This window comes from Aphelocoma coerulescens, chromosome 15 (genome assembly GCF_041296385.1).
Source record: "Aphelocoma coerulescens isolate FSJ_1873_10779 chromosome 15, UR_Acoe_1.0, whole genome shotgun sequence".
In the NCBI taxonomy this organism is placed as follows: domain Eukaryota; kingdom Metazoa; phylum Chordata; class Aves; order Passeriformes; family Corvidae; genus Aphelocoma; species Aphelocoma coerulescens.
The window spans coordinates 7,213,723-7,238,538 of record NC_091029.1 but is presented as its reverse complement, the minus strand read 5'-3'; the positions used below and the strand labels follow the sequence as shown (position 1 = coordinate 7,238,538).

The following is a 24,816-nucleotide window of genomic DNA, read 5'->3' as shown; positions in this document are numbered from 1 at the left end:
GACATGGTGTTTCTGTTTATAGAAAAAAACACATGGTGAATGTAACAGGACCATACCCAGTGTCCACATACTTCCAGAGCAGGTGGGTCAATGCAGGAATCTAATCCAAAACAGGTCCCTCATCTTGGAAAGGGAAACACACATCTAAGGCTACTTGATTGTGCAAGCTCAGATGTCTTCAGGAGCTAGTGAGAAACTGCAACAGGATGCAGAATGGATACAAAAAGGAGAGCTGACATTCAGAACAACTATGAAGGTTTCTAACAATTCTGGCTTCTTTGATATCAGATTAAACCTTTACCCATACAACCACTGCTGAACTAACAGATTGGAACATAGTGGGTTTTGAACTGTAGGCAATGTGTTTAATAAAGTGAACAGCAACATTAACGCTGCACAAGTAATATTTTAAATCCTGGACATTTGGTAGTTTTTTCTGTACTGAATATATTATTCACTACAGTTGGTTTTTTTCTTTGACAATACTGTTGTTTGGTTTTTTCCTTCTTTGAGCTTAATATACAGGCAACTTCAAGAACATGACAACAGCAAGCTAATCAGTACCATTTACTCTACAAAGTAGACTGCAGCAGTGTGCAGACATGTCTTAAGCTAGTCTGTAAAGCTTTTGAACTGTTTGGTAAATCCATTTCATGGGCACCTAATGCCACACCAATGCATTTCTTCCTTTACCAATTTCAAAACCTTGACTGTCAGCATCACTTGACTTTGATCCCAATAAAATATAAGTTAAAATCCAGTAGCTGCAGGGCATGAAATCATTCAGTATAAACACTTTTAGTGCAAAGTGTTCAGTTGGACTAGAGCTTGAAGTGGTAGTTATGAGAAATCAGATGTTGGATAAATATAGGTGGGTTTGGGAGTTTTGTTTATTTTTTGCCTTACTGCTAAACAAAATGCAATATCCTTCCCCCTCCTATGCAACAACCAAATCCAAAACCAGCAACAGCCTCTCTGGAAAAATACATTAACCAAAACTTTTTTTTTTTCCAGCCTCTGAATCCACTGGTACTTAATAGACTTTTTTTTTTTTTTGTAAACACCAAACTATAGTGGATATAATGGACTAGTTTATGTTTTAAGGACAAAAACATTCTAGTACATGAGCTGCCACTAAATCTGCCAAATACCTGAACACTGAATTTTTGAGTGAGGAGAGGGCTGGCTTAACACTGCACTATGAGCCACAAGGACCATAGATGAAGGAAACTAAAGTGAGCTGCTTTAAAAGTTAACTTAGTCAAGGTGCTCTGCAGAGGGGCTGCCACAGTACCAACACTTCCATTCACGGTGGACACCTTGTAATAGAGGGTGCAAAAGTAGAGGAAGTGTGTGGGAGAAGATAAAGCTTTTAAAAATAATAATTTTATAGGCATTAGAATTATGTCTTTTAAAGTAAAAATAATTACATTTCTAAAAGCTCTGGCTTTGGGGGCTAATTTCCCCAAGCCATTTGTACAGTATGTCAAAGAAGAGCAAACTTAAATGCGACATTAAAACAATGACAGTAACAAAACCCCTCATTGTAGCCTTAACTTACAGTATATAAGCATATTAAACCAGATATTCAAAGTCAGAAAATTATGCTTTTTTCTTTTATATATACACATATATATGTATTTTACACGCATACTTTTTTAAGGGTGTCTACTTCAAAACTTGAAATAAAAAGGTGCAAAGTATTTGTGCAGTGAAGCAAAGCTCACTACTGGCCTGTGACTGTAAGAGAAAAACATCAGCAAACATCCCAGGCAAATCTGCCAAAGATACCAACTGCTCTGCATTGCTTGTCTTTACAGTCTTGTTTCTTTTGCTATAGGTCAGAGGTCATCTTCAAAACTGGAAATGGCTTACTCAAATACAGATATCCATAATCTGAACTTCAGGAATAAGAGATTATAAGAGGGACAAGAGAATGCTCAGCATATGCAGTTCTCAACCACTGTTAAGGGCTGAACATGAGAAGAACTTACTTTTCCCTGTAGTTTGGCTACAACCCAAGATGGGGGAAAGAAATACATCCTACTCCCACAAATTAAAAAAAAAATCCAAATAAGAAAACCTAGCTGTTACATAATTAACAGTAATTCCTTAACAAACTCACCCAGATTGAACAATTACGTACTTGGAACCAGATGCTCCTCTTGACCTCATTTTAAATCTTCATCTGCATTTCTTACTAAACTCTCAAGTGAGCTAGATTCACCACTTGGCAGTACCCAACATGACAGAATTGTTATGGCAAGGTTTCAAACAAACCCTTAGAATAGCACATTCTTATTACATCAGTTACAAAATATTACATCACTTTCTCAAATCAGTGCCCTTCGCTTGTACAGGCAAAAGCACAACTCTGAACACCATTTAAAAAAATGAAATAAATAATTTTTATAAAGATTTGTTTATATACTTAAAGCAATAGGATGAAAGACAACTGATAAGGAGGTTATAGTGTCAAAGCTTCCTTGTCACTAACACTACAATTCTCTTTCTTTTCATCTGCAGTAGGAATCTCCTGCTGGTCTGATGCAGTTGTGGGACTTGTAGAAGTAAGGTCCATTAACTTGCCCTCAATCTGAGTCCATGAAGACATTGATTCATGTACTGTAATGGTGTGTTCCTCCATCTGGCGCTGAAGGCTGTCCATTTCTTGCCTTTGAATGTATTGAGAACAAAAAATGCAAAAGTTAACAAGCAGAAAACTGACTGCTAAATACAAGATCAAAAAATTACTTTTCTGATTCTTGATACCTACCCCAAGACTACCTAAGATATAGCTGTATACAAGAGTAAGAAATCTACAAGAAGCTTAGGAATTGTCTATGAGCAAAACAAATACAATATGCTTAATTAAAAAATATTAATAGCTGTTTCTGATTTTTTTCTGCTGTGTACTATTTACATTTTGTTTAGTTTATTGTAAAGTCTTCTTTCACTATGGTAATAGCCATATAAGCAAGCACTTACAATGACAGAACATCCCACTGTCCTAAATATAGTCCCAATAAAGAATTAATTTTACAAATCCTTTCTTCCTCATGGTGGCAGCTGGTTTCCTGAAAACATTTTTAAGATTATTTAATATGGTTTAAAATAACAGGCCATACTTTAATTGCCGGAGACAGCTGTTCAGATTCTTTAAAGGCTCCTTGCTCACAGCTGTTGGTTTCAACAGTTCTTCCAGCAAGGCAGCAGGCACTGGACAATCAGGAATCTTGACTGGAGTCACAGGATTGGAAGAGTTATTCTCGCCTTTCAGTTCTTTCCTCTGGTTAAAGGAAAAAAAGAAGAGTCAGGAACACAATTAAGTTATTTCATCAGTATCATTTTTCTCACCTAGAACCTCACATCATGCTACTGGTACACATCCTCATTACAGATCAGGAATCACAGGCATATATTCATGTTGGGTTATTTAGGAACATTAGCAGAGGATTTTCCTGTACTGTACAATGTGTTCTTCCCATTTGAATACCTTCTTCATCTTGCCATGCTTCAGGTCCAACTTCAGTTGCTGGTTTTGCTGCAGCAGTGACTTCATGCTGTTCTTCAGTTCAGTCACTTTAGCTTGCAGCATAAACTTATCCTTCTGAGCCACTGACAGGTCTTCCCTCACCATTTCCAGCTCTGTCTTGATATTCTAAATGGGAAGAGAATCAATGTGATGTAGAGAAACAGTATAAAAATTCCAGCCAACTACTGTTTTTATAACTTTTTCAGTTTCCAGAGGAAACTAGAAAAAAACCCCAACACACAACACTGCTGTTTGAAATGAATTTGCCATGGCAGAAAATCAGATACTAGGTTGAGTCAGTAGCCTATTTCAATGGCTTAAAGGTTGAAGAAAAACAAAGGTAACAGCACAGCCAAAATAAAAATTTAGAAAAAAGTATAAGTATGCTTTTAAAAAATAAAAATATTGTTTTAATTATCCCCCTACAGCAATCAGAATTTCCACTGGCTCGACTAAATACCTGCAAGACAACTTGTATCCCTTCCAACTCCTTGTGGCTACGCTGTTCAGTCATGTCCAGCTGCTGCTTAAGTGTTTCAATTTCTCTTTCTTTTCGTTCTACTTCCCACTTCAGGTCTTCCACCTACCAGGGCAAAGAAAAAAAAAAAAATCATTGGAATTATCTACAGGTGCAATCAACCACAAAATCTATCAAAATAAATATATTCTTATGTCTAATAACACCTTTCCTAAGAAAACCTAGCAAAACTTTTTTAAAAATGCTGAATTAAAGACAAAGTCATAAAATGCAATATCAATACAGATAAACACAGTAAGTGTTCACTTTTTACCTCTTGGTTTACTAGAGGCTGTTCACTAAGTTTGTCATCCAGGTTTTTCTGCAGAACTTGGAGCTGAGATCTGGCTTCTGCCAGCTCTTGCTGAAACTGAGATACTTCCTGGGAATGTTTTTCATCCTCTACCCTGCACAGCAAGATTAACAGACAGAGCAGTTATTCAATCTGTTCTTTAAAATAAGAATTTCACTGGGTTAGCCATGTAACTATAAATGTCATGACCGTGCATGGAATCTGGTTAATTACAGCTCTGACTGAGGGCTTTGCCAACACATTCATAGCAAGAGTTAAATTACAAAAAGATTTTATGAAAGAGATGTATAAATATCAAATATTGAAAAAAGATTTTACAAAATTCCTTGAGCACTGCTAATAGTCCAATTACAAACAACAGATTATGCAGTAAAAAAAAATAAAACAAAACCCTGTCAGCAATATTGCTTTGTTTTTGGAGGAATAGGGTTAAGTTTATATCCATTTTCATGTAGGTATGATAATTTCTTATAATTTAAGAGAAATTTTTATATACAAGCAAATTGAATTTTAATACACTGTGGAACATAGTCAATAATCAAATTAATCAGAGAAGAATAATAGGATATATATAAATTGTTAATCCTTACTAGTAATGTGAAATAGTAGAAAGTGGGAAAAAGCAGACAGTGAAGCCTAAAAACAGTGAATTGTAAAGAGAGAAAAATGCAGGTATTTGCTCAGAGTCCAAACAAGCATCTCACAGCCAGGCTCTGCTGAGGAACGAAGGGGCAAACCCCAAAACTCACTAATGTGCACCTTTTTCAGATGATTTGTTTTAATTACTGTTCTTTTTCAGACAATTACTTACTGCAGCTTGTCCACCTCAGCCTGCAGGGCCTGGACCAGCAGTTCTTTGGCGTGGAGCTCCTTCTTGATCTCACTGAGCTCGAGCATCGCTGCCCGGTGGTGTCGGCGGTTATGGGCTGCGTCTGCTTTGGCTGCTGCTTCCTAACAGGAGAAAGAGATGCAGTTTTATTTTGTTTTGTCACTGTAGCATGAATCAGAAAGGGAGCTTAACACAGGATACAACAGAGAAGGCATCAACTGATCTTTCAGCCACTGGCTATTGTGACAGAGGAAGGAAGTAGTATCTTATAAAACAGATTTAATTCCAGATACTTTTAAAATACCTTTAAATCACTTTCTAAGTAAATAAAAGATGAGCCATTACCTGCTTCTGAAGGTCTTTAACTTTTAACTTTTCTTTCTCTAGGGAAGCCTGTAGAGCTTGAATAAGCTGTTGCATTTGCTGATCCTCTTCCTCTTTCCGCTTTAGGACTGCCTGAACCTGTAACACATCAAAAAAGCAAATGCACCTTTTGTGTGGGCTCACTGGAAGGAGAGGAAATATAAACACAAACCATGCAGGGATTGCAAAACAACTCGCTGCTGTTCACTGATCACTCTCTCCACACAGTACCTTCAACATTAAAAGTAGCCATGGTTAAATGGTAGCTCATTGCCTATGTCCCCATGAATGTATTACTATTGGCATAAAAATGATTTATCTCAATGAATCCATATGTAACAGGGTTTATATGTTCTGACTAACTACACTTTCACCATTGCAAGTATTGTAGTGACATTTTATTAATTTTTTTTCCAAAGAAAACTCTGTTTAGTGCCAGGTCCCATTTCTGATCTTTCGTTCAGCCCCCCATATTGCTGCTGTTATGCAACACATGGAGGACCCAGAGCTGGAGAAAATGCACTAACTTTGTACAATATGAGCCAATTCCTTTCTTAAGTTATTACATTAAAAACTCAAATACCTGTAGATTCAGTTGTACCAAGTCTGCCTCTCTTTGTGCTAATGCTGTTTCGAGGATATTATTGTGCTCCCTCAAAGCAGCGTTGGACTGACTGAGACCTGTAAGTTTTCCACGTTCGTGTTCCAATTCAAGGGTCAACTTCTTATTAATTTCTTCTAAACGTTTTATCTTCTTCCTGAAGCCTCTAGATTCCTGAAGCTATAGTCAAAGGAAAACACAAATCAAACAAACATAACCAAACAACTTCAGACTACTATCACAAAAGAATTGTGAGTTAAACTCATTAAGCATTTTGCTTTTCCAGAGTGGGATTTCTTTTTTTTTTTCTTCTTTAAATGAATATCAAAAAGTAAGTTCACTTTGGTATTTTTTTGTGTTGGAAGACTAAAATGCTTGCTAGAAAGAAGAATCGAGGAGTACTGTTCAGGTGCAGATCCATAGTTGATAACATATAATTTTTTTGTGCCACGCTACAACTGAACACCACCACCTCGCCCTCAAAATCACTGGGGATTCATGACTCCCAGTAGTTCCAAAAGCTCATGATTCATGTATCCTCACTGTCTCATGACCAGACACAGCTGGTATCTAATACAAGAAGCACTCGTCTCTCCCTATACATCCTCTTTCCCTATATGACAATGACTCATGAAACCAAGAAGAACCAGCACAAGACAACAAAATTTGCAAGTATCACTGACATGATGTTTCCTATCCAAGATTCTGATTTTCTCCACCGTTGGAATAAAATTTTGGTACTAAAATTTCTCAGGCATTTTTTATTGTCATATGCCCATCTACGAAGCAAATTGAAGCAATCACCTCATCCTCAAGTTCCAGGACTTTCTCTCTGTACTCTTCAAGCTCCTGGCTGGTCAGTGAAATCACTTCTTGCAACTCTTTTTCCAGCATCAACTTACTGCTGCTCACAGCTCTCAGTTCTGTCTTCAGAGCTTGAATCTTCTCCTAAAGACAAAGGAGTCACACATGTGATTAGTGCATCACCCATCTTCAGGAGTCACGTCTGCTTTGGTTACAATGCCTACTCCTCTAGCAAATATTGAATGAGCTGGCTAGTGTTTAGCTTAAAGGTCTTGATCAGAGTTTTCCACCACTACATCCAGCTACTGCTATTGGCATATTTGATATCTTGCTCCATTGGTTCAAGAAACTGGAGCTTCCCTCAGTAAATTAATTTTCTTATCACAGGCTTAACATATATAAATAAGCTATGGCTACCTTGAAAAACTTTTGGCTGTCAATGAGAAAAAAGCAGTAAATGCTAGAATTTTGAAAAATCTTCAGATACTAACCCTTAAAAAAAAAGGCAAAAAAATCCCACCAAAAACCAACCAAAAAACAAACCAACAATAAAAATTCATCAGGAAATCTAGCCTCAAATATAGTTAAAGAAGTTCTCAGTGCTCAGAACACTGACACCATGTCTAGCTTTATTTTCCAAATATTTTCATCACTTCAGGGTGAAATAGTATTTCAAGACATATAGCTCTGTCTTTCTACAATGACAGAAGACATCTGGATACCTGAGCAATCTGGTCGTTCCCACCATCAGTAATTTGTGCTTTTAGTTTGCTCAGCTCTGCCTCAGCAGATTCCTTTGCAGTAAGAGATTCCTGCAGCCTCCGACTGAGAATGCTGACTGCATTCTCATAGGCTTTGTGTTTTGCTTTCATCTCTTTCTGAGCACTTGTCAGGTCTGACCCCAGACGCTTCATTTTCTGTTTCTGCTCTGTAATGGCCCTGGTATGAAAGGAAAAGAAAACACCAGGTAAAAACAAAAGCTGCTTGACAAATAGTACTACAAGATTAATTTTTCCCATGACCCAACAATACCCAACATTTGAAAGCTAAATATGAAAACCAAATGCTGTAGTTCTTTTGTCTGAGCTAAAAGAACACTTACTTCTTTGCTTCTTCTTGCATTTGTTCTACTTGTTGTTTTAATGCCTGATTTGCCTCAGCAAGAGATTCCATTTGCTCCTTATCGAACTGCAAAGACTTAACAGGAAGGAAAAGACGCATGAGCGTAAGAACAAAAGCATGTTTGCTGTGTATGTTTGGTTATAAAAGAAAAAGCATGAAATTTCAAAATTACTTCCATCTCAAAATATAAATGGCTCTTCAGTTCTCCATATTCTCTTTTCCCTTTTATATCCTCTTTAACTCATCCCTCTGAGGCCACCACTGTTAACACATATGAACAGTGTTTGGATTTTGTTCTCGGAGTTCTCTTTAGGACCAAGGAAACTGCTTCAGCATCAGTGCATCTCCCCACTTACACAAGATGTTAGTAAGCAGTCATGCATTTACAGAACTTTGCTAGGTATATGTTGAAATGTCTAGACTATTTTAAATTTATAACCAAGAACATTAACTTGCAGGTGGTTATTCTGTTTGTTTCCAACATTACTAGAAATAGCAGTGTATCCTGGATGTAACACTCTCCAAGTTCAGGGCTCTACACCTTCCATACCTGTAGGCGTGTTTCCATATCATCTCGTTCTTTCTGCACTGACTGGAGGTGATTTTCTATTTCCACCATCTGCTGGTGAACCTGGGACACTTCCTTCTGTAGTTTTGCATGCTCAGATTCGAGGGACTGTTTTTCAACTTGGACTTTCAGCAGCTCTCGTTTTATCTCCTTCAGCTCTGAGTCCAGCCGCTTCTTTGTAGCTTTCAGCTCACTAATCAGCTGGTCCTTGGAACTTGCATCCCTCCGGTAAGCTTCCACCATGACCTTGCACACAAGAGTTTCAAGAGGACAATGACACTTCTGTTTCAGCTTTGCAAATTTATGACTAATTTACTATATTCTTTTAGTTTGAGGAGGGTGTGTGTCATACAAACCAGCATCAGCTTCTGTATTATATTTACTCTGATTAAATAACAGTTCATATCAGCAGTTCATTAAAAAAACCACCTCAGTGTTCTCTGCAGTAAGGGATACTCTTCTTCACATTCTTTATGGAAACTGCATTAATTATGTGCCATTTTTAACGACTAAAGTAATTGTAACAAATTAACCATCCCATGCACACAATTAGTAACTTTTACCATAAGAAGAGGGCTTAACTGTGACTGACAGTTTAAACAGCCTTCCCAAACTTAAAACGTAACAAGCTAAAACAAACTTTGACATTAGGTTAATAAGCAATCAAGCAGCAAATTAATGGAGTCTTATAAATAAGACACATATATGTGCAAGACTAATGACACACCAATTTCAAATTACTGTTTCAAAACTGTAAATTCAGAATAAAATTTGCAGTAAAGCACTTATTTACGATCTCATTACTGAAGCAACTATGCTTTCTCAGAGCTGCAAGGAAATGACAACACTTGAAGACTTACATGAGTGCTTTTGCAAAAGCAAACCTAATCAACAAACCAAAGAGATTTTCTTTGGTGGATCACTTGGCAAACTCCCTGAAGCCCTATCAAAGCATTAATTGGGTGGTGGATCAGCTTTTACATTAGCTACAGATAAAAATTCAACTGTAAGCTATACAGTTTCTGTATTTTAATGTCACAAAGTTCTGTGATACAAAAAGGAGATTCAAATATCCTCACAACGCCCCCAGAAGTACATGCCTTCACTGTAAAATGAATTGTATTCCTTGGGTTTATGTCTTGGAAATTTCTTTGTTTTGCTTACCTTCTGCTGCAGGAACTGTTCCTTCACTTTTTGAAGCTGTTTTTTGAGGCTGGCATTTTCTTGTTGCAGATTTTCCACCTGCCAGAGGGGGAAAAAACAAACATTGCTTAATGTGCCAAATGTCATATTCTACTTGATTTCTTCAGTGAGCATGTCTGTCTGATTTGTAACAATTGCCTAATCTAACAAAGATCCTGTTTCTGACTAAGCACTTCAATGGTTAGATAACACAACATTCGATACAGAAATACATTCACCAGGTCACCACACTGGAAGCCAAATTACTGCATAGGAAAGATATTTGACCCACAGTGCCACAGAAAAGAGCCCACTACAAAATTACTTCCCAAACTACGACCTGTACTCCAAATTATTGTGTTTTAAAACTGTAAGAGTTCCGAAAGATCATTACCTGGCTTGATTTGACTGCCATTTCTTGCTTCAACTGCTCCAACATTTGTGATGTTACTTCTGTATCTTCTCCAAGGCGCATTGCTCCTTCATCAAGTTGCTCTTTACTTGCTTTTGCTGCCTGCAGAGCGACTTCCAACACAATCTTCTCATTCTGCAAATACTGGATCATGTCATCTTTAGAAGTAGCATCACTCTGGAACTCTTCTAACCTGGCCTTCAGTTCCTCATACTGTGTTTGCAGGTCATCCAGGGACTGCTCTTTGGTGTGCAGTGTCTCTTGGGTTAGAGTCAATTGCTTCATTAGGTCGAGGTGTTCTTGCTGCAAGGATTCAAGCTGCAGATCTCGCTGATGCAAAGTCAACTTGACCTGACAAGAAATATTTTAAGATTAAATTAATACAAAACAAAGGTTATCTTTGCAAATGCACTCTAATCAAAATCAAGTGTTATAATTAATATTTTAGCCTCTAGGAGGAAATAGCAGAAGGTGGTAATATTTTTTAACTTTCCTAGGCCACTTCTATTTGCTCTGTTAAGGGTATTGACTGCCTTGTGCAGCATCTGTTACCTTACATGCTAAGCATGACCAGAATGACAAACCTAAAATATTCATAAGTCATTGTATTCTAAAGGTTTGCTTGAAAAAGGTGTCCACAGTAAATTCAGGTAAATTCAGCATTATTAATAATACCATATCATTACATGGAATGTAGTACTGAGCAATCACATACTTCCTCTCATTGCAGCCCCTGACATGCTGCCTACGTAAGGTTACAAGGTTAAAGCAGGGCTCTGAAAGTGTAAATGGATATAATGATATCCTGACTGCCTAACAACTTTGAACATGGATCTATGGTTCTTGTCTATACTTAGAATAATCACATACTGAATTCACTAAAAAAACCCCAGCATCTGGCAAAACAGCAGTTATGAAGTTTTAAAAAAGTATTATTACTGACATGGTTGAAAAAAGGCCTTTTTACCTGGAACAGAGTGACTTTAATATGCACTTCAGTTTTGCAGCAACCTTTCAGGTTTTAAAAAGAAGTTTAGAGCTCAGTATCTGTTTACTATTGCTTTTTCTGCCAAACAAGTATTTCCCTTGGAACCCTTGGGAAGTTGATTAACAGCAGTCTACCTGTTCCAATTCTTGCTCCAATGTTGCTGCAGAATCAGCCATCTTCTGAAGCTGTTCTTTCTCATCCTCAAACTCCTCTAGTTTTCTCTGCAAGTCTTCTTCCACCATGGTTTTAGCCTCCTGGATCTGCATGAAGGCAGCTTCTTGATCTAACATGTCAGCCTGTATAGAGAAAGCATGGAATCAACTTCTACAGTTTCAATGGAGGGGAAGGAGTTGGAAAAAGAAAAAAAATAGGAAAAGAGAAAAGTAGATTATCAAGAACATTTGTAGAGGAAAGACACAAACAAAAATAATTCTGATGTCTGCCTGATACACCTGTATCAGCCTCTACTGAAGTCACTCATTCCTATACTTAAAACACCTTAGAATAACAGTGAATGTCTTGCATACTTGTGACAATCTGAATTCCTATTAAATAACACCTTGTCCTTTCTCAATTGATGAGCAAGATGTGAAGAAAAATAATCTTTATTAAAATTAATTGTTTGGAAAAATTCTAATACAAAAGGAATTCCTTGGACACTACTCAGGAAAATAGCAATTCCTGTCATTTACACAAGCTATCAGTAGCACTGCAGATGGGGTGCTTCCACTAGCCTGCTGCCTTACTCTCCTTTGAGACTCAGAAGCAGGAATGTCACTGAAAATCAGGGGAATTTAAGGTTCTAAAGAGTTTTGGAAGTGACTGAACTGCACTTCAGATTTTACCCAACTTTTCTTACTGGAGGAAAGGAAGGACAAACCTGATTACTGAGCAATTTCACACATTTAAAAAGCAAATTACTGATTTAGATTAACTTCCAATTAAGTTCTCTTGAAAAAGTTCATGAATGGGCAAAGGACAACATTTACATTTGCCTTCAAAGTTCAATTAAAAACAAATACCAGAACTGCAAATGCAAGGATCACCTTCGAATGGAAAATATATGGCCTTGTTCCCTCTTATTGTTAATAATGCCACACAAATTTATTTGCTCTGAAATATTTACTGCTTTTATAATGCAGCATTTGAACCAGCTCATAAGAATTCTATGTGACTTTGCCAGAATAGCCTTGACTTTGCAAGACAAATACACAACCCAGATAGAACACAATTCATGCAATCCATCTACAACCATACCTCAATATTTTGTAGCTGTGCTGCAATACGTTCCTTTTCTTTAATGGACCTGTGCTGGGTTTCAGTCAGCTGCTGAGACAGTGCCACATTCTCTAGTTTGAGATGTTCCAACATACCTGCTTGAGTCATTTGCCCAGCCTAAAGGAAGGAAAAAAAATCACAAATTAATACCAACAGAATTTAAGAATTTCAGGAAAAAAAAAAATTATGTTGAAACTATGTGTGCTTTATTTCAGCTACTACTTTCATGGCACTGGTGCAGTCAGGCCATTGTAGAAGGTCACTAGGTTGTCCTGTGGTTAAAACTGACAAAAAAGAACAGGTTCTCAGCTCTCCCATATACAAGTAAATCACAATACCTGTATATTGGCCATCTCACTCTGCAGCCGGACACGGGCTTCCTGTGCCAGGACCAGCTGCTGCTGGTACCACTGCCTCACATTTTGGAGAGATGTGATCTCTGTTTCAGATGCCTTCAGCTTGTTGGTCAGTGTGGTCCGTTCCAGCTGCACCTTCTGAAGCTGGGTCTGCAAGGAAGCCAACTGCTGTCGCAGGTCGTGAACTAGGAGAACAAAAATGAAGAACTTGGACTGGCACACCCCACTGTGCTGTTTTATGCACACTTTTTCATGGATTATTGCTATATTCGTAGGTTCTTCTACTTTTCCTTTATTGTTGAACAAAAGCACATATGCCTAATTACATAAAGATTGGCTTTTCCTGCCAAAGTGCTAGAATCCAAAGTATCGGGTCATAAACAGAGTAAAATTAAACTAAATGAATCACTTCTGTAAGCATTCACAGTTCCTTAGTTATGAAAACATCAACTAACTAAACATCAGGAAGTAGGTGTCCTGGCATGTAGAGTCATCATTACAAATCAGTATTTGTACAATTTTCCAAAAAAACAACTAGGCCACTGTCTGGACTAAATATTTATACCTCCCTCTCCAGGCTGGCAGTGGCAGCTTGCAAACTGTGACACTTCTGTGACACAAAATAAAAACCAATCATCTTAAAATTCAGACCATTTTATTAGTATGATATCAAATAAACACAAATTAAAATTTCTTTTTCTTCCTGGACTTCAGAATTAGGTTGAAATAAAATGATTTATGCAACAACAAATTTTTAAAGACTGATATTTACATCATCCCACCTGTGCTGTCTCTGGTGAGAACATTTTTTTGCATATCTTCAACCTTCTGCAGGAGTCTCTGGTACTGCTCCTCTGCTAACTGCAGATCATTGTTTGAAGAAGCCAAACTGGCATTCTTTGCTTCCAAGGCATTTTGCAGGTCAGCCATTGCTCGTTCCAGATCCCAGCAAGACTGCTTTAATGTGGCCACTTCTGAGCTCAGAGATTCCTGCTTCTGCTGGCTGTTTTGGCTGTGCTCCATCTGTGCCTGAAGCTTCATGTTCAAAGCTGCAAGTTGGGCTTGTAGCTCAGCCTTCTCTTTGAGAGCCTGAATGTGTCCAGAAAATCAAAATACAGAAGTCTCATGAGGAAAGACATTAATGGCTGACTAAAAAAGATGCCCAGCAAAATGGCTTTGATAAGGCAAAGACCACTTGCTTGTAAAAAATTCTTTTTAAAGCAACATCTCACCTATCAGGTATTTCAAACAGTCAAAGAAAACACAGAGGAAAGAACATACAAGACATAGAGCATTGCATATCAGTAACCACATCAGCATTTTTCATAAAACACATATTTCCACACTTTAAGGAAGAATGCTTTCTATTTTTAATGTTATACCATCAATTAAAACAAAGAGAAAATATTTATAAAGACATTGCTAGCACTGCTCTGGATTTATTGTCCCTCTTTTAATTTGACTTCTTAAAAAAAAGAAACCATACAAAAACCCCACTTTCTTTTTTCTTTAAGGTAATCTTTGAAGACTTTACCAACTTGATACTAATCCTCTTCACCATCTGTACTGTGTTTATGCAGTAGTGGGGGTCTACAAGGGGTGGTCTCTGTGAGAAGCTGCCAGAAGCTTCCCCCATGTCCAGTGGGGCCAAGGCCAGCTGGCTCCAAGATGGACCCACCACTGGCCAGAGCTGAGGCCATCAGTGACAGCAGGAGTGCCTCTGGGATGAGGGATTTCAGAAAGTGAAACAAAATAGCAGAAGGACAACAGCAAAGATAAGAAAGAAAACTGTGTGAGAGAAACGGCTCTGCAGACACCAAGGTCAGTGCAGAGGGAGGGGAAGGAGGTGCCCCATGCTCTGGAGCTGAGATTCCCCATCTCTCTGGGGAGAATCTCAACCCATGAGCCCTTCATTGTTATTTCTTCTCTTCTCTGGCCAGCTGAGGAGTAGAGTGACAGAGCAGCTTTGGTGGGCACCTGGCATCCAGCCAGGGTCAGCCACCCCGGCATTCTTGTAAAGTACCTTATCCAACAATGTTTTTACAAAACATAATTCCACAAGTAATGAGCAAGAAGCTCTTGAAAATTAATTAAAATATTCATCTGATTTGCTGAATACAGAATTCCAAATTCATTTTCTACCTGATTAGCTTCTAGTGAGAGTGCTTCTAGTTGCCCTTCAAGTCTCATCTTCTCCTTCATAACCTGCAACATCTCATCATGAGTTCCTGCGATAGAGCTTTCCATAGAAACACTGGAGACAGAGACAACACAAACACAGTTACAGGGCTAGAATACAACACTTGTCTAGTCGAAGAAAAGTGACACTGAAATTAAGAGGTACTCAGACTCCATGTGGTTTCGACTGTAGGATGTTTTTTCTGGCTTTATGATAGACCCAGAACACAGTGGAACAACCTCTGTTAAAAAGAGAAAGCAATTACATGCATGCTAAAGTTTTATACTCCAGCTTCCTGTACTTGCAGCAACTAGAATCTAGTGTGGCACCATATGTTTGTTATTTCACAGAAGTGCAATCACTGACTTCATCATATTCTGTACATACAGATCCCATTTTAAGCAGACAACTAGACATGATGGGATCACAAAACCTCCACAACTATTCTCTATCTGCTTTAATTTGCCTGAGAAATACTAACAGCTTCTGCAATAGAAGGAAGAGCAGGTATTTGGTATAAGGGATTCTTTATCCTGATTTCTTGCTGTACAGCCAAGGCATCTTGAGAAAAAGATCTTCTCTCATTACCATAAGAAATAAATCTAAGCCAGAATAATCATCAACAACTGATTGTACACCTCAACATCTCTGGGAATGACAACTTTATTCTAACAAAGCGGGGGGAGTATTTAAAAAAAGTTCAAAAATTTCAAAAGTAGAACACATAAAACATGCATCTGCAGACAACTTATAAAAAGCACACATTGTTAAGGGCTTCACCAGCCATGCATTTGCTTTCTGAATCAGTTTAATACCTGTCATACACACATAAGCTTGGGAAACTAAATCTTATTCTAAAAGGGCTGAAGAGGATAGGGCACCTAGGACAAGACTCTTGGCATTTCTTAACTATGTAAGGTCTGAAAGGTACATGTACAGATTAGGAAAAGGACAATACTAAATATCACTGAGGCAGTCAACTCTACACTTTCAGACTTTACAGACCAAGGCTTGTGAGTGATTCAGAGAATGAAGTCCTTCTACACAGATAGATATTTTTGCCACTGACTGTATTAAATGTACTGCAAGCAGTTGTTTCCTTCTCTAAAGATATACTTAGTAAATAGGTACTCAAGTGAAGCGACCTCTCAGATTCTTTTAGAATTTGGAAGCTAATAACAGACTTAATCACAGTGTAAGTTAAAACTGGATCTAAAGTTAGTAGGAGGTAAGAGTAATAGGCAGCCCATTCCAAGAAAATATAATTAACTAACAATGTGATCATTCTTACCTGCTAGAAATACTGTCTCTCCTGCTCCGTACCTCTCCATTAACTTCTTGCTCTTGGGCCTGATGCTCCACTGCTGCAGCCTGCAGCACCTCACTGATGGAAGGAAATTGCCCCATTGCTTCAGGATGTATCTTCTGGCCATTTATTGTATATGGAGTACCCTGTTTGCCTTCTGCATTCCGTAAACTGCTATACAGCCCTTTCCCTGACACACTGCTGTAGGTAGAGCTGTCACTCTCATTTCCATCCAGCCTCATTCCCACTTCACTCCCATCAATCTCTGAAATGCTGTCTCCTGCCAAGGAGGAATTCTCTATTCGATCATCCACGTCAGAGGGCAGACTGATCTCAGAAACAACTGATGTTGGACCACTTCTGCTTTGCGTCAGAGCCCCCCCAGGTAAGTCAGTAGCCACAGAATTCCCAGTAGCATTTTGAGTGTCTGAATCTTCAGTTCTGTAGTCAGCCAAGGACCGGATCTTGCTGGCCTTAGATTTTGAACTTCTTCTTTCTTTTGACGATGCTGGAAGTCCCAAGCTACCCAGCTTTGGCCCCCTGGGGACACTGGTCCGCAAAAAGGAGTATTCTTTTGTCATTGCTACAGTGCTGGCTCTTGGCAGGATTTCCGGATTTAACATCAGCTCAGGATCCAGGGTGCTGGAGGGACGGGTTTTGGATGTAGACTGACTCGACTGAAAGAAACAAACAGTTAACAATAAATTCCAGAGTGCTAACTTTAAAACAGCACCAGACTTATTTTGCTGTAACTTAAGATATAAAGCTCTACACTTCTACACCGATATTAAATATACATCCTTTCATAAACAAGGTAAATTATATCAGCAATTAACCCTATCAACGTTCAGTGTATATATATTGAAAATGTTCACATGAAACTCCAAAAGGTAACTGAAAAATACAGGCAAAATTGAACATTTAGGTCATTTTAAGTTTGGTGTCGGTTGCCCCCCCCCCGCCATTTTAAGTCACACAAAATGGTACATTACTAATGAGGTAACACAACCAAATTTTGCCTGTTTAGAAGAAAAAAAATGCTTTCTCACATTTGAGAAAACTACTGAATGTTTTAGTTCAGGGCACAGAAATGGTAAAGTTTCCAAGCTTCTCCACAAAACTCAATCTAGAAGATGTGTTGCGTGGTACTCACTCTTTCTTGATGTCTCTTCACTCGGTATTGCTTGAGCTGCTCTTCCAGACGCCTTCTTGCCTGAAGTCTGATCTGTTCTTCATTCTCCAATGGCAGTGAAGACTCTACTGAGCCTGTAAGGGAAAGATCCCTTCACAGTCAAACAGAAGACTCCAACACAGGCAAATGGAATGCACAAGGTAAAAGCCCCTTCTACCATTGGCAACATGCTTCATGCTTAAGCAAGGAACAAAAGGAAAGCCCACTGACACGCACCTCAAATGACCCTCTGCAAATAGATCCTTGTGTAAGCACTCATAAAGCCTGTGGACTTCCACTGCTCAGTTTGCAAATGCTATAGTTCCTCCACAGCCATATGACAAGAGATTATACAGCAAGAAAAAAAATATTGCTGTCATTTAATCTCACCTGTCCTGCATTTCTGACAGTACTAAAATTATAAAACTAAGCAAGACCTACACAGTCCATTCAATTCCCTACAAGCAGTGGCAAATTGTTCCCTAGATACATTTTCTTACCTCTTAACTCACATTAAACCTTCCATGTAGTAAGACTTTTAGACACCTTAATATCAAGGCTTTCCCTTCTCCCCCCTTCATTGCTCTTCTCTCCCTTCCTTTTTTCTTAGCTTAAAATCACATGGTTCTGCTGTTTTGCTTTTTTTTAATGTCACCTGTTACTCCTAATAATCAAGAAGATTAGAATAGCTTCAGCCCCAGAAAGCGTGAATTCCCCTCCAGTGAAGAGCCAGTTTTAAATGGTAAGGCACATGCCTTAGCTGCAGCAGAGGGTGGCTTACTGAAAGAAAATGAATTGGAGTTCTAAGTAAAAGTTTACTGCAAAAATGAAGTTTAGTTCAAGCTTAAATGATGTTATAGAAGTCCAGAGCCAGGCTCAGAGTAAAAAAAGCTTTATGCAGCAAGAGAAAGCAGGGGCACCACCATAAACAGATGCTTACACAATTCAGTTTCTTGCATGGGAAGACTTAGTTTGAGAGACTGCAAAGCTTCTTTTCTAAGAGCTATGCCCTCAGCACTAGTTCCCTGAGACTTCCTTAGGCTGTCATGGAAACCAGTCACACCTGGGGATGACTCTTCACCCTGTTCACTGCTGGTGGGATCAAAAGAGACAGGAGAGTCGGGGCAGAGCGACTCTGGCCCATTCTGGCAGGCGTCCACTTTGCTGTTTATCTCCAGACTTCCCTCTTCATTTGGCACTTCATTGATGTTATTACTGGTAGCTGGAAAAGGAAGTTTTACTGAGCTACACTTTAAGCCACACCATTTATGTTCACACCTCCACCCAAATAAAATGCACTATTGCCTTTATATTGTACAAATATGGAAATTGCTACTGACAGGAACTGGCAGGAGAAATTTCATAGAGGATTTTTGATTCTTTACTTTAAAAGACCAGAACAAGTACCTTTCATTTGCTTTACTATGTTGCCCTCAAGCAGGACCTCAAAATTCATCATATAAGATATCTTGAAAACTTCACAGAGGTTTTTAAATCCTGTTAGGTTTAGAAGCATTAAACACTATGTGTAAGGAACTCTGAGGGGCAACCTGCTACAAGTAAGGCTCAGCAGCTGCAGGCCTGTGCTTGAATGATTCAGCTCTTTGATGTGCTGCTGGGCACTGGGGAGAAAGCATCCACCATCCTGATTTCCAGCCTGGACCAAGCAGTTTCTCAATTTTAAACTGAGTTTACATTTTTTCAAATAGGACATCTTCATCAAAAGTACAGTAGCAAAGCTCATATCTATCAAAATAATAAACCTACCAATTAAAATACAATTCAGGAACCACTTTAACACCAATTTTATCCCCATTTACTAGTATTTTTCTTTTCCATCAGAAAAAATGCATATTCAAAATCAGTCAAACATTTCACAGGCTTTTACTCTGGATTTCTCACACTTTTCTATTTACTTGGCTGGGGACTACTAACATTATGAACCTGCTGTTGCAAAAAAACTGTGTATCTAACTTTAAATTAATTACTATAGATCTTAAATGAGCAGAGCACTGAAACAGCCATTGCCTTTCTGTTCATTCCCACACCACATTATCGCTGAAGTAACTGGAACTCACTGGAATAATATGGAAGGTGTCATTATTTTTTCCTAAAGATGGTGGAAAATATTTAGCATTTATGATCACAAAGTATTTACAAGTGCAAAAATCAAGTTCCCACCTCTGCAGTGCATCTTCCCTTAAGCCAGCACAGTGTGTACCAGCAAAGAGGAAAATGAATGAGGAAACTGAATTGGGGTAGAAATAAAAAGCTTTCAGTCTTAGGTTGCCAAAACCCATCGACTCTTAAGATTGGAATCAAAATACTTTTGAGTATCTTATTTGTCATGCAGACAACATTTCAGACCATTTAGCCTTAATCGTTTCTCTGATGTAGACCATCATGTTGTCACAAAAACAGTTGCAGGCATGGAAAGGGTGGGTTCAACAAGGATGTAAAGGAGGACAGAGGACAAGACTGCTCTTTAATGACTAACATTTTAAAACTAGAATATTGGCAAAACCAAATTTAAAATAGGTGTCAATGCTAAGAATAGCCACATGAAGCCAAAAATAAGAAGATAGCTCATACATGCAGAAATATTGTTTCTGCCCATCTCAGAAACTGCAGCTATTACTGCATCAGGTTTATACTTATTTACACTTTTTCTTCACAACAGTGATTGGTATACATATACAAACGGGATGCTGGAGCAAAATTCTGGAGGAATGGTTTCCTGGCAACTTCCTGAGGCCAACAGACACTCAGAATCTAAACACTCCCTGAACTAAAGTCATTTAAAGGCAGTAGTGTCAATACAGCTGCAATCTTTTTAGAACAGTGGGCAAGGAGATGCAATTAGAATAAAAACAGTAGAAAGATACACTTTATCTATTTGTTAGCCACAACTCGATTGTCCAGCACAGGAGATGACAGGAACGTGTCATCTCCAGCTTCATAAAAGATGAATGAGTCATCACCTAACTACACTCTGCCACTCTGATAACGGGCACCATAAGAAAAGCAAATAAAGTCTCAGGCTTCCTCTCTCCTGCCTGTGACAAGTTGACAAACCTGTGGTACCAGAAGGCCCCAACCTCATCACGTCACCTCCTTTTACATAAGGAACCACTGTGCTTTTGTGTGTCTACGCAGCCACAATGTACACACTCCTCCACCCAGCCACCCCCATATCCTTATACACCAACATATCCTCAGACTCCTGCCAGGGAAACATGGAGATTTCAATTCAGTGCAGGGAAAATACTTTCACAATCAAAACAGTTAAATACTGGAATGGGCAGGGAGGCTGCTGAACCTCCCTCTACAGAGAATTTCAGAATTCAACAGGACGAGGCCCTGAGCAACCTGATCTTGCTCCAGAACTAGGTGTGCTCTGTGCAGCAGGTTGGACTACATAACCCCCACAGCTCCCTTCCAAATCAAGTTTGATTCTATAATCTGTTCAGATAATGGACTCTAAAGTTTCTTGCAAACAGCTGCATGATTATTTTACTATAAAGCTTGTTTACATATAAAAGTTACTTTGAGATAAATTGGAGATTACATGCCAGCATCTCTCTTTCATAAAGGGAAGCTTAGCCAGACATTCTGGGTTTTATCTAAGTAATTTAATTTACTAGGAAGATTTCTTCTGCCAGAATAAAGTGCCCCAGTCACAAGCTTACTCTGGAACAGTCATTTCAGAACTGCTCATTCTAGAGAGTTTCAGGTGTACACTCTTGGAAACATTATCTGAAGACATACTAACACCCTGAACAACAAATACTCACCTGACAGCTGATAGTATTTAAGTTAATAGTTTGGTTTTGCTTTCAAAAGAACAAGTTCTACCGCTAAAAAACCAGTTTTACACACACACAGAGCTATAGACTTCACCAAACTTGCTTAAAACTGCTGTACAAGAAATTCCTGACCTCAAGGAAAAACATCCTTCTGCATCAGCTGAACAATAAAACAGATGATTATATAAAAGCCTGGGTAAGACTAGGAAATTATTTGGTGCATATTAAATAACTTACTGTTAATTTCATCTGTAGTAACTAGCTGAGACTTGGCTTTACAATCTAAAAGCTCTTCAGAGGTGCCAGGAGCCCCATTACTGCTTCTGTTCTCCAAGTGAACATCCTGCTGGACAGATGAGGAGTCCATGGTAAAAACGATCCAGATCCTTGGAAAGTTCTTCTTCTCAACAATTTGCCACCAAGTGAGCTACCAAGTCCTGTTTCTCTCCATCAGCAAGAACAGCATCAAGACGTCACACAGGAGCACAGTTCTGAGCTGTAGAGCTGTTGGTGTGCAGCAGGCAGCTGCTAACTCCACATCATGGAAACAGCTCGCAGCCAAAGTCGTAATCACCAAGGAGCTGCATCCTCTAGAAACAATACGTAGTGAATTTACAAACATTTACTAGAGCTCTGAGAATATGAGTTAAAAATGAAGTAGTGCCCACAGACAGAACCAGGACATGGGTAACAACAGAGACAATGAAATACAACCAAATATCCAGATTTGGGAATAAAAAGTGATCTGTTTATGCTCACTTTTTTTAGTAGCATTGATGCACTGCAGAATGATGCAACAGATAATATTTAGCAAGAGAGATGATTTAAAATCACTGTCCCTTTCAATAGAAAGGCCTCTTTGGCTTCTGCATTAAGAACCAAGCCAGTACTCAGAGTAGCATTTTGGTCTGTAAATGGTGTATATATATATGGAAGCATACCATATATTTCATTTCAAGGAATGAGTTTCAGTACCTTTTGTTAAAATGAAGTATGGAATTCAGATTTAATTTTTAAAAAATAAATTACATCATTACTGTTTACTTGTCTGCAGAATAACAAGTATGAATCACTGTACAGAATGTGAACTACTCATTACAGCACACGTTGGCAGTCAGAATGTGGCCTGGACTGCAGCTCAACATTGCCTTCTCCTATGACCAGTCAAGAAGAGGATTTCCAGCCACAGTTTACAAAATTTGCAAATGATTCCCCAGGTATTCAGATCTAACCTCTGGATAAAGATCCCACCAACTAACACCATCTAACAGAAATTGTTCTATACAGTCACTACAAGTAATTAAATTTTGTTCCAATAGTTACTGACAGATGAATCCAGATTACAAAATCTTGTTGTTATTTACTAAAGAAATGTAAGAAATCCCCAGTTAAAAAAAAAAAAAAAGGGGCTGGGGGGAGGTTGTGGGAGAATGTCAAATCAGGAATATTTTGACTGCATTTTTACATGAACACAAACATTTTGAACGACATTCCTTCCATATCTCCAGAGAGCCTTTGTGTAACTGCTACTGTGCCACACTGCCCTGGTCACCCAGCTACACCACCATCATCTCCAAAATGTTACTGAAGCAGCAAACAGCTCAGGGCACACAGGAAAACGCAGTTATGTAGGTGACCCTTACAGAGGTGAGCCGTGAGGAGCCAAAAACCTGGAGCACCTTTCTAAACAGGAAACCTCCACCAAACAGAAAAACGAATACCTTCACTGTGATTTGTTACTAATTTCTAAAGATTTTCAGTATAATAAAGCTTTCAATAAAACTCCTAGAACTGCCACTGTACAGCAAATAGATGCTACACGACAGGTTACCAAGAGGAATTACAGACAAAAGGCAAGCAATATTTTGGCTCCTTACACCTTGGCAAAACCCAGCCAACACGAGATGGTTTGTTGTCCTTGTCATAAAACACGTTTAAATAACCAAGGTGATCAAGAACGGCTTTCTTTTGTACAACCCATTCCCAATACTAGAGGTTCGAGCATGTTGGTCTCAGAGTCCTTTCGTATCGCTGTGCTGCGCACAAGCAGACATACATACACAGAGACGTAGGCACGCCACGGGAACACAGCAATAACCCCATAGGGAAAGAGCTGTACGAAAACCACCGATTTTGCTTAAAACGAACAACCAGGACGACAACGGGTCCCGGTCACCGACCGGGGAGGCGCCGGCAGACACGGCCGCGAGGTCCCAGGGCCGAGCACGTCCCTGGGCGCCGGCAGAGGCAGCGGGAGGCCCGGGGCCGCAGCCCACGGAGCCGAGCCGGGCCGGGCGGTTCCCCGCTCCCCGGCAGCCCCGAGCACCCCGCGGCCTGAAGCGGCCCCCGGTCCCCCCCGAGGCGCCCCCGCCGCCCCCCATCCCGGCCAGCCCCCCGCAGACCTGGGGCCGCCCGCCCGGCGCCGGCTCCTGCCCGAGACGTGGCGCTGCCTGCGCCGGGAAGGGGCGGGCGGGGCAGGGCGGGCGGTGCAGCGCGGTTCTCCCTCCGCCGCCGGCCGGGCGCTGCCGCCGCCGCCGCCCAGCACGGGCCCGTACGGGGCCCTGCGGTTCTGCCGCCCCCGCGCCGCCGTCCCGCGGCCCCCGCCGGGCACAGCCGCGGCCGAGACCCGGGCGCTCCGAGGCGGCGGCGGGGCCGCCGGGCCCGGGGAGAGGCGACGGCTTTTCCAGACGGACCCTTCCGGCAGCGCACGGAGGGAGGGACGAAGGGGGAGCGGCTGTCGGGCCGGGCCGCGCCGCCCTCAGTGCCCGCTCGGGGCTGTACCGGGCGGGGCTCTGACCGGCCTATGCGTCGGGGTCGTGGGGCTGGCACCGACTTGCATGAATTAAAATTAAGTTGGGCATAAAATTTAAATATCTTTGTGAAAGTGGTGCGCCCCTCACAGCCTTCTGTATCTGCATCATTCATGTTCCTGCATTAGTGTTGCCTTTTACAGGGTCAGAGTCAGGAGAGTCCAGTGACATGTCCTGTAAATGTCACGTTTTCAGCATTCCCGACGGCCTTTTCCTCATAAATCAATCCTTTGAGTTTCCAGCGTCTTTCTGGTACCGGGCATCCCACAAGTCCTCTGGGGTACTGGGAGCTGGTGCATCGGAGCACATCATTTCATAATGAAAACTCCTGCTAACGTCATACTGCCACCCTAAATATAATTGCCAGATAAAGAGCGTCCGCTTTGCCAGGTATTCCTGTTATCAACCTTTCCAAATTATCCTTATTATGAAGATGAATCCCCTGAGCTGTTTCTCTAGGAAGACGGGAGGCGGTTCCACAAGTCAGAGGGTTGATAAACCAAAACACCAGCATGTTGTTTGAACTGCAAACTTGTTAACCGAGCTCCTGGATATTGCCAGCAACTAGGTGTTTTCCTGCACACATTACACAGCCGTCTAGGCATTATTTGGAAGAGAACAAAACTTTACTTTACAAACTTAAGTAAGGAAGAGGACTGTTTTCAAGTGCAAATGT

General features: G+C 40.0%; 1 protein-coding gene across 3 annotated transcripts; it reads right to left on the bottom strand.

The window, feature by feature from the left end:
- Positions 1-2,384: 2,384 nt before the first annotated feature.
- On the bottom strand, positions 2,385-23,815 carry GOLGA3 (golgin A3). Of its 3 annotated transcripts, none has more exons than XM_069030583.1 (24): positions 23,733-23,815; positions 21,568-21,920; positions 18,465-18,746; positions 17,507-17,619; positions 16,339-17,030; positions 15,011-15,122; positions 13,651-13,957; positions 12,851-13,053; positions 12,492-12,629; positions 11,369-11,530; positions 10,229-10,597; positions 9,817-9,894; positions 8,635-8,898; positions 8,065-8,159; positions 7,685-7,901; positions 6,963-7,106; positions 6,141-6,338; positions 5,540-5,656; positions 5,177-5,316; positions 4,327-4,459; positions 3,996-4,118; positions 3,497-3,661; positions 3,129-3,289; positions 2,385-2,675 (listed from the first exon to the last, which is right to left on the bottom strand). In XM_069030583.1, exons 2-24 carry the CDS (start codon positions 21,695-21,697, stop codon positions 2,468-2,470), a joined length of 4,551 nt encoding a protein of 1,516 aa, XP_068886684.1. In that variant the 5' UTR covers positions 21,698-21,920; positions 23,733-23,815; the 3' UTR covers positions 2,385-2,467. The 3 variants fall into 3 exon arrangements, with proteins under 3 accessions (XP_068886684.1, XP_068886685.1, XP_068886686.1); XM_069030584.1 differs by having other exon boundaries at positions 18,588-18,746; XM_069030585.1 differs by lacking the exon at positions 18,465-18,746.
- Between the last annotated feature and the right edge of the window lie 1,001 nt (positions 23,816-24,816).